Source organism: Pseudochaenichthys georgianus, chromosome 7 (assembly GCF_902827115.2).
Source record: "Pseudochaenichthys georgianus chromosome 7, fPseGeo1.2, whole genome shotgun sequence".
Classification (NCBI taxonomy): Eukaryota; Metazoa; Chordata; class Actinopteri; order Perciformes; family Channichthyidae; genus Pseudochaenichthys; species Pseudochaenichthys georgianus.
The window spans coordinates 18,140,627-18,155,530 of record NC_047509.1 but is presented as its reverse complement, the minus strand read 5'-3'; the positions used below and the strand labels follow the sequence as shown (position 1 = coordinate 18,155,530).

The 14,904-nt window shown below is 40.9% G+C and overlaps 1 protein-coding gene across 2 annotated transcripts in view; it reads right to left on the bottom strand.

Moving 5' to 3' along the window:
* Nucleotides 1-14,904, bottom strand: part of LOC117449332 (A-type voltage-gated potassium channel KCND3-like) — a 139,610-nt gene that overhangs the window by 6,764 nt on the left and 117,942 nt on the right. For both annotated transcript variants that reach the window (XM_034086949.1, XM_034086950.1), the window contains 2 exons: nucleotides 12,925-13,093; nucleotides 2,349-2,450 (listed from right to left, as the gene is read on the bottom strand). In XM_034086949.1, the coding sequence (XP_033942840.1) occupies nucleotides 2,349-2,450; nucleotides 12,925-13,093 (271 nt within the window). The remainder of the gene's footprint in view (nucleotides 1-2,348; nucleotides 2,451-12,924; nucleotides 13,094-14,904) is intronic.

Here is a 14,904-nt window from a genome sequence, read left to right as displayed (position 1 = left end):
CATAATATATTGAATAAATAACTATCTATTAAAGTAAGTAAAGGCCTTGAAGTACTCATAATGTTGCACTTGCATGTTGCTAAAGAAAAAGCTATGCTTATTAGTGAAGGGATGAAACTACTTCAACAAGAACACACTGAAGAGGTTCATGCATTGCTCTATAGAGCAGGGGTACTCAAATACAAATCTTAAAGGTCCAAAATAAATGTTTCAATAAGACAAAGGTCCATTTATTACGGTATTTTAAACAATTGCAACAAGATTCTTAACACGAGGTTGCAAAAACAAAAATAATCTGTATGTAGCAGTTTTCATTGTTATTGTGTCTGTGCTTGACCCCTCAGAGTCGCAGTGTAAGAGCTGCACAGTTATGAATAAAGGCAGCTGCACTCTTTTTCATTCAGCATTCCCATTATTGCTTTATAAATGTCTTGCCCCCTTGTGTGTCCACTGAGGTTCGTCAGGCCCAACACATCTTCAACAAACTCCCCCTTTGCCTCGTCATAAAAACTCACAAACACGAGCAACTGAGCAATGTCAGTGGTGTCAGTGGACTCATCCACAGCTAAGGAAATGCACTGTGCATTTTTTATTCCATCACAAAGCTGATTAATCAAATCACCAGCCAGTATGTATGTTCTTCTGGTTGCTGTGGAATCTGAGAGGGGGAGTTGCTTGATTTGACCTGTTATTTCCTCTTTTTGTTTGCCTTCAACATGGTCTCCATCACTTCAGTCATGCATTATTTTATACTTCAGTTATTATCCAGTGGAAAGTCCTTACCTACTGGCCTAGTTCAATCAAAGAGGTTACTTTTTTTTGGCTGGGCAGTGTAGCTTTACACACCTTTTATTTGACTTTCTCAGGACTTAAAACTGTTTTTTGGGGGCAGACCCCCTCAAAGAAAACAATATATTTACACACGTAAGGTCATCATCTTAATAGTTTTGTATGCTCATCCGTGAGCAGGGCATCAACTTGACGTGTATTACAGCTAAATGCGGCGATTACCATCTTGTTTAGCAAAACGCCTCACAAACGTATTAAGATCAACAGCTTTAGTGCGTTTTGATTCAGTGCTGAGTGCAGCCACACTGACAGTCTCTTCTCTGTCAGTGTAGACCGCAAATACCTCATTCCTTCAGTGCTTGGGTCCGAATGCTTCTCGTTTTGCACCGTCCCGTTCAAATGAAATCGACGCCAATCATATGTCCACGCTCGCGCCAGGACCGGGGGGGGGGGGGGGGGGTTACATGACATGCATCTTGTGCTGCATTCACTTGCACTCGGACATTAGAGACTTTCTCTCATAAATGTCCAATGAGCGCTGCAGTCTATGCACATAGCGGATCATTTTGACTCGTTGCGTTGTGGCGATGTCTCGCAGATAATACAGATAATACATATGAAAAGTATAATTTGCTCAGAGTCCAGAGACTGGACCGGAGTCCGTACTTTGAGGATGCCTGCTATCGAGTAATGAAGTTCCCCATATTATCTGATCATTCATTTGTGAAATTGGCATCCCGATAATGAAGTGTGCACTCTACAAGATATAAACCTTTAAAAAGAATTCTCGTAACATAATACATATATGGAACTTAATCGAGTCTTTCCTAACAGTTTACCTTATCATTGTTGTGTAAAGAAGTAATTTAAGTAAGTACAACTTAAAAATAAAACATTCAATAAAGCAACATTTATTAGATACTTTGCAGGCAAGCTTTACAATTAGCTTCCAGCCTCTGCAGCATATTGTCTTTTAAGGAAATCAATAGGATCAATAGGATACTTAACCCTATCTTAGGTTCAAGCACCAGTGCCATTCAGATGTTGTCCTAACTTATGCTTTGGAAGACAGAGACACATTTAGATAGAGGTAGAAGGAGATGGAAGCACTTGTTTTTGTTGTTGTGCTGTCAGCCGTGGGCCACTACGGTGCTTGTGAACCACAACATTTTGGTGAGGCAAAGAACATCATTGAGTTGTGTTTACATTTCCTGCTGCATCGCCTGAAGCATGTTCCTCAGCTGGGCAGCTGGGCTCAGAGATGCTCACATCAGAAGCTCTGCTTATTGAATAAGATCACAGTTAGCTGCTCAGATGGGAAGCTGGCTGCTTTCTAAGAATCCCTGATTAAAGGACGGGCAACCCAGGCCTGCATCCAATGACTTAGTTATTGCCCGCTCAGAAATCCTCAGAACTGTTGTTCCAAGGAGTCGCAGTGGGCAAGCTATCTGAATTGTAAATACATTTTTTTTAAATGATGTCAAATGTGTTAATACTGAGGAAAACTGCTATGAGAAACAGGTGAAGCATGGTGTCTGAGATGCAGGGGCTGGTCTTACCGTGAACTCCAGAGCTTCGTTGAACAGGCCATTGCGTTTGCTATGGAGGAAGGCATTGGAGGTTCCTGTCTTGGCTATTCGTATCCTCGCCAAACGTGCTTTCTGCAAAGAGCAAGAGACCAAAAGAATCACATGTTAGTCAGTGCCTCGACAACATCCTATGTGAGAAGGATTGGGTATAACCTGACACATCCTCCCACTAACTTGAGCTACAGCACTTTTTTTTTTTTGAATCTTAAAAGGTAAAATGACACACAAGCAGAGAGAACAGTGCCTGTACGGAGACGATCTACATAGTAATCAAATATTGCTTGGTTTTTTACGACTCCTTTGTTATGTACCTTAACCATTTCCCCCAGCCCTTAAGAAATGGGTCTTCCATTACTTTCAACTTGTATGTGATTTTCTCCATTATTAGGATATCACCAATAATATTAACCCATTGTCTGTAGCTTGGTGTTTCCGCCTTTAGCCAGTTTTGAGTGATAGCCTTCTTTCCAGCGGCTAGGAGGATCTTGATCAGGTATTGATCTCCGACATGTACAGATCCTTCCATATGTCCCAGGTGTAATATCGAAGGGATTCTATAGCCTAATACCTTGCATATAACAGAGTGTACACAGTCCCAGAAAGGTTGCATTTTACTGCAGCTCCAAAACCCATGTGTATGGTGAGGTTCCAGATGTTTACGAAGTCTCCAGCTTGATTGTCGAGTGTTTGTTTGTTTCCTACTGATTTTGGGTGTGTAAAAGAGACACATTTGTTTTTTCCATAGAAATTCTCTCCATCCGTGTGACTGAGCTACAGCACTTTTACATGATTAATGTCTTAGTTGTGTCTTATAGATCAAATCAAACATGTGCTACTAAAGCATTCGCTCTGATCTCCTGTGATAAATTCACTCTGATCTTCTCGGATAGTAATGAATGATTTATGGTGACTACACGATAACACAGTCCTTGGGTTGAAACACAGTTAGAGAGGAATCTCGGACTAAACCCTGTGTGAATTAAGCAGCTATGTTTCATTCTGCATTTAAATATTACATTGATTTGGAGTTCTATGTGTGCTGCCTTGACAGCGCCTTCATTTATCAAAAATAAATCAAGATAGTGTATTGGTAGTGTCGTTTTGAATGCATCTTTTGTCATAAGACCCGTGCAGCTCGGTTAGTGCAGAGTCCAGACGCTTTTCTCTCCTTATCTCTCTCTCTCACGCTGTCAAATCTCTCCTTTGAGGCAACAGAGATGAACACGAAGAAAAGGAATAGGAAGGAGAACAGATACAGTCTGGTCCTTGGAGTGATTTTTTTATGCATCAGTAGCTTTGAAACCGTGGAAGGATTGTACTCCAACGTCCTGGTTTTAGCTCTCCCCGAAGTGCACTGTGCCTTACTAAATGTGTGTGTGAAAACATGTCTGAGTGAGTGCACTCATTGTGTGCGCAGGCCTATGTGTGATACATGTGGGTCTCAATCAATCTCTCAGTAACCAGAACCACTGCTTTTACAGGATAGTGTAATCTGAGTCACTTGGTCCTCAAAGGCCCGCCATTTTCCTGTCAAAGTCGAGCGCTGGGTGTCACACTGGCTTCAGTTACAAAGTGTGTGTGTTTCTCTTGCTTCACTTCCTGCATTTTACAATTGAATGAGGGATTCATTGAGGGGAAATTGGAAGAAGGACAATGTGAGCTGTTTAAACGATGAGCAAAGAGAGAGCTCTTTAGTAGGGGGCCTATACACAGCTAGCGGGGGTTAATAGAGTGTGTGGATTTGTGTTTGCATATCTCTATGGGTGCTTATGCACGCCTCGTCTTCATAGAGGAATTTCCATACATTTTCTTAAGAGGCCTATAGAATAACAGCAGAAATACCTAGCTCAGTACGAGTATGGTAATGTGTGGTAATTTAAGCTCACCCCTCACTTGAGTTTCATTTAAAACATGGTAATGTTTGTTGACCTGCAGGTAGCTCATGCTGTGATTTCGTAATCTAAAAAGAGACAGAGATACACAGCAGCCTGTGGACACACACACATACACAGCAGCCAATCTAAAATGTAGCATCTATTGCAAAATCCCAACTACCTTCAAAGTGTTTACCTCTTCCTGCACCTTTATCTTTGTGTCTCTTTCACCCCCCCTCCAGCTCGTTGTCTTTGTGCCCTCACACTCTAACATCCCTGTACCTTTTTATCGCTGGCACAGCATTCCCACAATCCTTTGGGATAACCGCTTTCTCAGTTCTGGCATTTTGCTTAGCCAATGGGATTGTTTCTCCGGGGTCACTATGTAAACAGCAGCCCGTGACTGTGGCGAAGGTTGCCAGGCAGTGCGGGGGTAATGAAGGAGATGTTACGAACATGTCCTGCAAGATTGAATCTACTCCCGCAGTTCTCTGATAGATTCCCGGGGCCTTTGGAATCCGATAGCTTGTGTCTAAGGCCCATCTGTGCTTTCAGGCAGAGCCACGGCACGACAGATTGAGCCTGGATTGTAGCGGAAGCATCATTGAGAGCACACAGGAGTGTAAGGAAACCATGGACAAGGGGCTTACCTCAACACATTCACACATACTCAGAATACAATGAGGAACCATGGCCATAACGAGTATCTGCTGCACATTCCTTCAGAGTGACACACAAACACCATATATCCTGGCACACATTCACACAGTGTGAACATCAGAGTCCTTTGCTCTTGTATAAGAGATTGTAATAAGAAAATAAATGCTTTCTCAGAACATTTCCACCTTACATCATTATAAAAGACCCCCATCACCCCAGCCACAAACTGTTCTGTCTGGCAGGCGCTACCGCAGCATCCGGACTAAAACCACCAGACTCAGGGACAGTTTCATCCCACAGGCAATAAGACTGCTAAACACCTGAACTGTTGAAACAACATCCTTAATATTCATCTGGCTGCTACTTAGAAATTATTTATCTATTTACCTAATATATCATATTTCAATAACTTACATATAGACTCTTATTGCATTATTTCACTTTTTTAAACAATTTTTCTTTTTGTATTTACTATTTACTTGCACTATATTTTTCTGTTATCTGTGTTCTGTGTTGCACTGTTGGAGAAGCCTGTGACCTAAGATGTATTTTCTTCGGCATAACTACACTGTAGCTATACTGTATGACTAAACAAAGAACCTTGAACGTTGAACATCGTCTACTTTAGTAGTCATAGGTTCACAATAAGCTGCCATAAAACAGATGATTCAGCATGAGGTGTTTGTTAGGTAAATATACTTTCTATGAAAATCTGTCTGTGGTCGCTCCAAATTACCATGGTTAGAACTTTTTATAGGGTCTTGTTAATTCATGGACAGTTATTTGCTGCTGTTTTGCTTTTCAGAAATGTCACTATATGCCTACTGCTGATCCTTCATGGAAATACTCTGTTCACCAAGGTCTCAAATGAAGCAATTTGATTGGCTGGTAGGAAAGAAGTTCCCGTTCTACATATATGGAGAACCAAATAATTTATATAAAATATGGGGGGGGCTATCATGCGAACTAATTCCAGATGGACTTTAAAGCAAATAACTTGCAAAATATACCTTTTGAAAATCTTGAATCCTTAAAACACCTGCCAACCAATCAGAACAGTGATACTCATTATCACTGATAAAGATAATGCACACACCAAATGCTGAAAACTGTCCTTCTTCCTGCCATGGAACCATGATTTAGTATCAATCAGGCTTTAAAGATTATAGCTATGGAGTGTGCAAGCCAGCACAAAAGCTTAATTTTAACACTTTTGCTGCCAGTTCAGGAATAAAAACCATCTCCTCAAAAAAAGTTGAAGTAACTACTTAGCTCCCACGCCTTAATCTGCTGAGCATTGAAAGTTTTGTTAGAAGCTCATTTCTTAGTTAAAAGTGAAAGTGAAAGTATTCATGCCACCTTGAGTTACAGCTTCACAAGGCTGCCTGTGAAGGATCTGGCTGAGTGAAAAGTGGAGCAATCGAGCCGTGAGACCAGATTAGATTCTGCCTCGGGCTCCTTTGGAAGCATACAAGTGGATGAGGAGACCATCTGACGAGGATGCACGTGCACGCACACACACACACACACACACACACACACACACACACACACACACACACACACACACACACACACACACACACACACACACACACACACACACACACACACACACACACACACACACACGCACACGCACACACATACACACACGCACAGTGACACAAACAAAATGAGGGTCAGAGAGAGGTATTTGGGGGAACCAATCCATCTGGGAGTCGGAGAAGGCAGAACACTCCACTTTGGCAAGAATTGATTCAGTTGAAATCAAAGTCCTCCGACACCTCTGTTCCATTGATATCTTCCTCTGTAGCAAAAACAGCTTAACCTGGGACCAACACCATTCAGAGACACGGAAGTACCCTAGCAAAGCCTGGATTACGTCCTCTTTATAGAGAAAAGAAAGGTTAACTCTGCTCTCTGTGTGTGTTTAGGATGTTTATTCTTTATTTTTACTATGGATAATTTATAACAGAGCTCTAGACTCCCTCTCTGTGAGGTCCCCTGTCAACATCCCGTCAACTCTCTTTTGGTTTTCTTCCAAAGTGAAGACAACTTTATTGATTGTCCAGAAAGGAAAAAGACTCTCAGCCAGAAGTTATCTCCACCTTTTGACTCCCTTCTGAGGAAGGGCTGAAAACAATCGTGAGATGATATAAAGCAAACAGAGTGAAACTGAGAGGAAGGGACAAAGTGAGGAGGACTTGTTTTTGTTTTGTTTTGTTTCTGTAAAGGCAGCCCCGAGCCAATGTAATGCTCAAGAAATGCACCAGACAGTCATTTCACTTTTCACAAAGTTTGAGGGCAACAAATGGTCGAGCCAGAGAATGAGTTCCAGTCCAAGTGGGAAAAAGACAAAGCAGGAATATAAAGTGAGCAAGTGAATTCTCACAGAAGCAGGAACTATAACGGGAAACAATGAGAGATATGTACTGTAAACATATTTCCCCATAACCCTGAGAAATGTATTTATGAACTGAATTCATTTAACTAATAACCCCTCTTCCATTATAGACAATCACAGGTTTGCTTAAATCAGAACGAAATACTTTAAGTTACAGAATATGACTTTACTCAGAGAGAGAACTAACTTGTGAAAGATAAAAAAAAAGCAATTAGCCACTAAAAAAATATTATTCCCATGATACATTTGTCTGACTTTTTCATGCAGGGTAAGCTCCTCCAAGTGTTCAATGTCTGACTTATCAAACCATTTAAACTGAAATTACTTCTAGTAAATCTTTGATGAATCTTTTTGAGTGCCACCTGTTCTTTAGTCGGTGCGTATTTGATCATTCCCTGCCCATTATATAAGGCTACTTAAATGCTCCATTTCTGTTAATATTTCATTGACTTCCATCACACCAGGAGTGAAAAGAAGGACATAATACAGTGAAAAATCAGCAGACCAGAACCTAACAAATCTAGCTGTCAGTGCTGTGGTTGTATTAATTGACCAGAAACCATTCTAAAATATTAGATATAGCTGTACAAGTCTGAGAAAACCAAGAGGCATATCATTCACAGAACCCGGGAACCAGATCAAGGAGAATACCCTCGGTACTCTTATAACTTAAGCTCATTTAAATTCATGCCACCATCTTTTTTAATCCTTCTGTATCACTCGCCCTTTTGTGAATTTCCATTTAAATCTTGCCCTCTTTCAGGTGTACAAGTCAGAATTTGTAATTGGCCCACCTGCGGATATTATTACCTTTATGTAAATATGCTCAGAGGAGCAATAAAGAGTAACCCCTGCAGATTGAGCACTTTGTTCCTGAGTATACGTAGACTAGAGACAGGTAAGGATTTAAACTGAGTCTTCAATTCATTGTCGAAATCAAAAGTAGTGACACTGAAGACTATAGGGAGGCAGAATGGAGAATATATGACCGTGTCAGCTGTTTGTTCCTCCTTTCCACACAGCAACTAGTGGCATTCTCATGTATCTTCCCTTTGTGCAGTGAGAGAGATCAGGGGCTGTCTGTCTACCACCACCCAGATGGTTAATTGTAATGGGAGCCCAGAACAGCTAACAATTAGACCTGGATGAAGATGGATGTGATTGGGGGGGTTGGTAATAGAGAGAAAAAAAGAGAAGAGAGGAGTCTGGAAAAGGCTGAGGGACTAATGCTGCTTCCTCTCCTCAACAATAATTCTCCCTTCTTTTTCCTCCTGTCTGCTTTACTTCGGTCCTTTAAGTACTGTGAAAGGAAATCTTGATTGGCTATTCAATTTTACTCTCAATTAAACATAGCCTTATTCAAAGAAATGATCTGAGGAAGAATGGATTTTTCTGTGAAATAAAACAATGTGCCGGTTTTTAAAAGATGAGGAAATGACGTTTTGCTATGCTAAATGACACTTGCTAAGCGGGTGGCATAATGGCTGAGGTCATATGTCATTAAGGTTACGGAACATTAAAGAACAATACATGTTATGCAGACGGTAGTAATGAGGTATTGAAGGATATGTCATGCCTGAGTAATTCATGGATCAGATGGGACATAAAAGATCACAGTTGCCATTAGCAATAAAAGAGCTGCATATACAATGGTAATGGCTCTATCATAAACCCTCTGCACACGCATTGCCATATTTTATAGTGTAAGAGATCATTGTCTACCAACCAAGAGTCAATGAACATTAAATTAATGAGATTCTGTACCGTGTTATGAGCTGAACACATGTCGGCAGCATTTGTTAGAAAAGGCAATAAAATACATTGCAGTTGCTACAGACCATAGTATACCGCAACATTTCCGCTGCACGGAACGGGAGGTATGGCTTAGGGCTGCACGATATATCGCGTTGTGACGATAATCGCGATATGCGCGTGCGCGATATTCACATTGCGTGGACATGCGATTTAAAAAATAATAAATGTAATTCTTTTTTTTTTTAGGACTTGCGATATTAAGTAGGCAAATTAACTCAAACACGTCATGTTACGATTATTTTGCTGCTTGCTACAAAAGGAAAACTTGCACGGCTCTCATGTCAGGGGTACTTGAGTGAGTGACATGCAGGCTCTGCATGCACAGCAAACCACAATCAAATCTCCAAAGCAAACGGACCCGGTGATTAAAGGTAAAAACACTGAATAAAGTAGTTTCATGTGTTTCTCCAGGGCAGTTTGGCGCTGCTAACCGAGCTAGCTCAGCTTGTTGCTCTGATAACTTAAGATCCAGACGTCCGTGACTAAAATCCTTCATCCGGTTAAATATAGTTAAAAAAATACCAATTGTATAGCATTAAAGTTCAAGAAAGGATGGTTTGGGGGAAAAAAACTGTATTTTCTTCAATTCCTGTATGTTTTCATATCGCAATATATATCGCAGGGGGGGGGGAAAAATCGCAATGTCAGTTTTTTCCAATATCGTGCAGCCCTAGTGTGGCTCAACTCGATTCTTTTGCCTCGCTGTTTTGGTTCAGTATTAGTAAAAGGAGATTTTTTTTGACCATCATTTTCTTTCTCAATCCAACCAAGACTTTTAAGATATGGCAGCCCTTAAAACCATGCCTCACAATCGAGTGTAGACATACCTCTGTTTGGTTACAGATGGAAGGATTTAGCAAGAGTCTCATTGAAGATTATATGACAGCACAGTTACTGGCGTCACTACGACAGTCAGCTTAGAATCCACCAAACTCTGAGGGGGGAATATGCATAGTGGAAAATAAAATAGAGAAAATAACCTGGTATAAAAAAGCAGTTTAGTCAAGGCTAGTCAAACCATGCAGTGAAAAATGAGGCATATATCTCATTATGGAGCTAGGGTCCATTAAAGGATCTGAAACATTTAATCAGTATAATTTATTATCTGAACCAAATTACATGGCAATCTAACCAAAAACTGTGAATATTTCAATTAAAGATGACCCTTATGGTGGCACCAGATGAAAAGTCAGGGGGTCAAAAAAGTAATTAGGAATCCTCTTCTGGGAACAATGGATGTATGAATTAAATTCCAAGCCAAATCATAATAGTTTTTGAGATATGTGAGTCTAGACTAAAGTGATAGACATGTTATAATACAGTACATAGCAACACAGCTGGCATGGCTTAAAAGGCGGGGAGCAAAGGCCCTTTAAGTTACCAACCAGTAGGGACGTGAAATCAAATAATTTCCAAAGCATCATCCACTCAGAGCTAGCACAATATGTAATACAAGACATCCTCCACTGATCTCAAGCAAACGAGCTTAAATGCTAAGTAACACTTAATCCTGTGAGCTAATTAAGGACAGAGATGGTGAACAGATTGCATCTCCTCAATGCTCTAAAATATCACATTTGCAAACCCATCATCATCCTTGGCACTTAAGACCTTGATTTGCCATAGTAATAACGCTCTCAAGGATCAAGGCATCCAGGTGGGATATTATTATGAAGGCAATGATAAGGCGTTTGAGTCATGCTGTTATGAAATAGAGAAGCCTATCTGTTGGATTTATGGGTACTTGAGCAAATTGCTGACCTCACTGCGGGCAAGCCAGGAAGACATACAAGTGCCTTAGAGAGTCATTTAGTAGTGGTTAATGACGACAGCAGTGCCAGACTACGCTGGTCAGTTGGAAGGTACTTTTGGACGTGTACGAGACATTGTTCCGAGACATGTTTTGACCGTTGCAGCGCACTGCGGCTGATTTAATAACACTCTGAAAGGTGGGTTAGGACCAAGGTCTACAATCGACAGGAAGTAAGGTGCATGCACACACATTCATGCACTTAAACAGATGCACTTACATACACAAGCAGACAAACACACACCTTCCTTCCAGCCTGCATCTGGGTGACAGCTATTTCAGGAAAGCGCACAGCATTAGGACATGCTTCACCTCCAGCTTTCCCCCTTTCTCTCCCCCTCTGCTCCCTCTTTTCCTCTGGCCTTCCTCATCTCCTCTGTCTCTTTTCTGCGTCAACACTATACATCTCGTCGGCACCAACCTGTTTTCAATCTAGATCATTTCCCCAACCTTTCAACCCTCCTCTCCTTCCGCTCTGTGTGTCTTTTCGTCCTCTCACTCTTGGCTGCTGTTACACAGGAGTCCTGACAAGGTTACGGTTAGTTAAGACTAGGCAGCGGTCAGGCCACGGTCGAACTACAGGACTTTAAACAGATTTAAACTACAGCCAGGGAGCATGTGCCGAGATGGATGGCATTAATCACAGAGTGCAGGGAGAGGGAGGGAGGATGGATGGAGCAGAAATGAGAAATAAACAAAGGGAGTAAAAAAGCTTTGCTAAGAGAGGTGTGAACGAGGGTGATGAGAAAGAGGAATGGACTCTGAAGATATGCGTCAGTGTGTACATGTCTGCCATCTCCAAACACTACTATCTATCTTAGGAGAAAAAGAAAGTGTCAGCCTTGCCTTCAAGCTGTGATTACCGGCCCAGTTTTGTATGCAAGCCAGCTGATGCTTTACCTTGGTTTGCTCATGGACACACCAACACATTCTTTAAAGGTCTAAAGCAGGGGTGTCAAACTCAATTTCATCGCAGGCAACATTAGCATTATGGTTGCACTCAAAGGGCCGGTTGTAACTATATAATTATACATATATAAATATATAATATATATAAAATAATGTATTATATTACATTATTGCCTCTGAATTGTATTATTATCAGATAGGGTAATAACTTCGTAATTAACTACGTCTGAAAGCAGAAGTCCAGGGCAAATAATTGCAAGTCTCTTCATGTCACAAAACGAGATGCATTGTGGGACATGTAGTTTATGGGCAACCTGCTTCTGTAAAGTGGCATGTAACCATCAAATAATCGTATTATAATCTTTGCAAGCTCTTGCGGGGCCACATAAAATGAAGTCGCTGGCCCGGATTTGGCCCCCGGGCCTTGAGTTTGACACCCCTGGTCTAAAGGCTGGGATATTAACCCACAAGATGATAGGATCTTTAAAACTTCCACAGTTCGAACACACCTTCATAGAATCCATTTAGAAATACGTGCCTACATGTTTTATTGCTACACTTACAAGGTTACATTCTCCTCACAAGGACAACATCATGCAAAGATGAAAAGTTGCTGATATTCACTTCTTTGACAGCTAGGTTTTACGCTCAGGTTTTTTGATGAGATTGGAGTTATAATAACATTTAGCTTTTGGAGTTAAAGGGAATATTTTGGTTCGGAGGGGGGTTGGTTATTTTACATAACATAATTCAAGTTTTTTCAAGGTCAGCGCAGGTCATTAGTTTCAATGTTGTATAATGCAAAGACTTTGGAAATAGATTTTAAATCTAGTGTTTTTTGTTGGATAACTGACTCAGACAATCTGTTCCTTAAAGACTCAGTGGGAAGAACTGACCAGATTTGATTGACAGTGACCAAACAACCAACAACCTTTTGAATCAAGCTTTGAATAAACCTTTTTTCAACCTAGCCCAGACGGGAGAGAGACCTGACGGGAGAGAGACCTGAGACCTGAGTCCCCCCCCTCCCCCCTCTGAGGCCAGGTTAAAAGGAAATGAAATTGTGTTCACCTGAACTTTCTGCGCCCGTCGTTTGTCTTGTCTCTGGTTCTGGTGATAAATGCGGCTGAAGTTGGACACGATGACAGGGACGGGCAGCGCAATTACCAGCACCCCACTCAGCGAGCAGATCGAGCCAAAGATCTTCCCTGCAATCGTCTTAGGAACCATGTCTCCATACCTGTGAGAGGTGAAAGGGAGAAAGAGAGAATCAACTAACCAGAACGTCTCACAATGTAAGTCTATATATGGTAGCTCAACCTTTGATTCATGCACAGTCGACTGTAGGTCATTCACATCATACAGGAAGACACACACACACGCACGCACGCACGCACGCACACACACACACACACACACACAATCACAGAGCTCAACTAGCAGCCCATTCATTTCTCTGATAAAAGGCTTCTCTATGCTGCACGTGTCCATCCCCTACCGAGTTTAAAGCTTGACCTGCCGACACTATCCCACCCCAGGAGAGAACGAGAGGCTCCCACCAAACCCCCCTCTGTCTCTGAACAGCCCAGCGAAGACACTGAGAGCAGACACTATTAACCTTTAGAGAAGAGAAAGAAGAGGACACCGTGAATGCCAGGGGTGATTTAGCCCAATTCAATCTGAAATATTTGCAAGTCAAAAGCAATCTTGTATTGACTTCAAAGACAGAGAACACAATTACAATAACTATATTACCCCCGCCCCCCTGTTTTTTTTTTTAAAAGGTGGAAGCCCGACTGCGGGAATAAACAGTGTAACTAAAGAAATTCAAAAGCTAAAAGAGCACGACTTAGGTTGGAAAAGCAACCTTTATTTTGAATGGTCTTCATTTCTTATTCATGAGTAAAAAGTGCAGGTGATTTGTTCTTGTTTTCCAGCTAAACAAGAAGTTCAACTGAGTTTATTAGAACTGACTCCAAGTACCACTACAAATAAACCTTAAACAAAAAGCCTTTAAGCGTTACATATTATTAGGTAAAGACTGATCGTGGAAAGATCTTTATGCTAACATTAATAAGTTAGCATTTCGAACACAAATCTGTTCTCCTTCATAGTGAGTCGTATAAACCTCTAACTCACAGTTCAAATAATTACCTCCTCAGTTATTGCAAACAATAACTTTCCCTTTGTATTCATAAAATCTATTTCATCGTATGAAAAACCACCTTGCTGCAGTCAGGCTTGGCGCGAATAATTAGGACGTCGTTTTTGTTGACGAAAATTATTATTTCAAACTAAAATTGAATTGAACAATTACTTCTAAGTGCTGTACATGTTGCAGTGTGCATATAACAACTTCTCTTAAGTTAACTGGCACATTATACATGATTCATGGACACACCTAAACTGTTAACATATCTTTTGCAAATGTGCCTGAGAGGCTGACAGGCAAAGTTGCAGCAAAAGCAAAGCCAGACAGACAGAAACTAAATGTTGCAAGGGAATTTATGTCTCTTCTCCGGCTCGTCACACTCATCCCTGTAGAAAGCAATGTGGCGTGTCAGAAACAGTGAAAATCCAGAGATATGCTGCTTTCAGGGAGCTGTAGTGTGAATAAATCCCGGAAAGGTGGAATTACAGGGATGTTACGCTACCGTCATGCACTTATGGAATCACACACACTCTACACAGGACACCTCCTAAAATACCGGTTGATATATTACTATTAAGGAAGTGCACATTTAATGCCAAATGTATAGATTTGTATACAGTATCAGTGGTATAATTTAGAGTACTGTAAATATCTGCATGTATTGTATTCTGAAATAGTTGTTTTTTACTTGAGTCATTTATGTATTTAGTATGCAACTCCACTTCAATTCAGGGAGACATATTTTACATTTAACTCAACTACATTTATATGGCAGGCATTGGTACTATACACAGATGTACATTTTAGAACCTTTTATGAGCATATCAAATACTATGCAAGTACATTAAACTACCCAACATTATAAAATTGGTAAAGGTCCTTTGAGTGAATATCTGAAT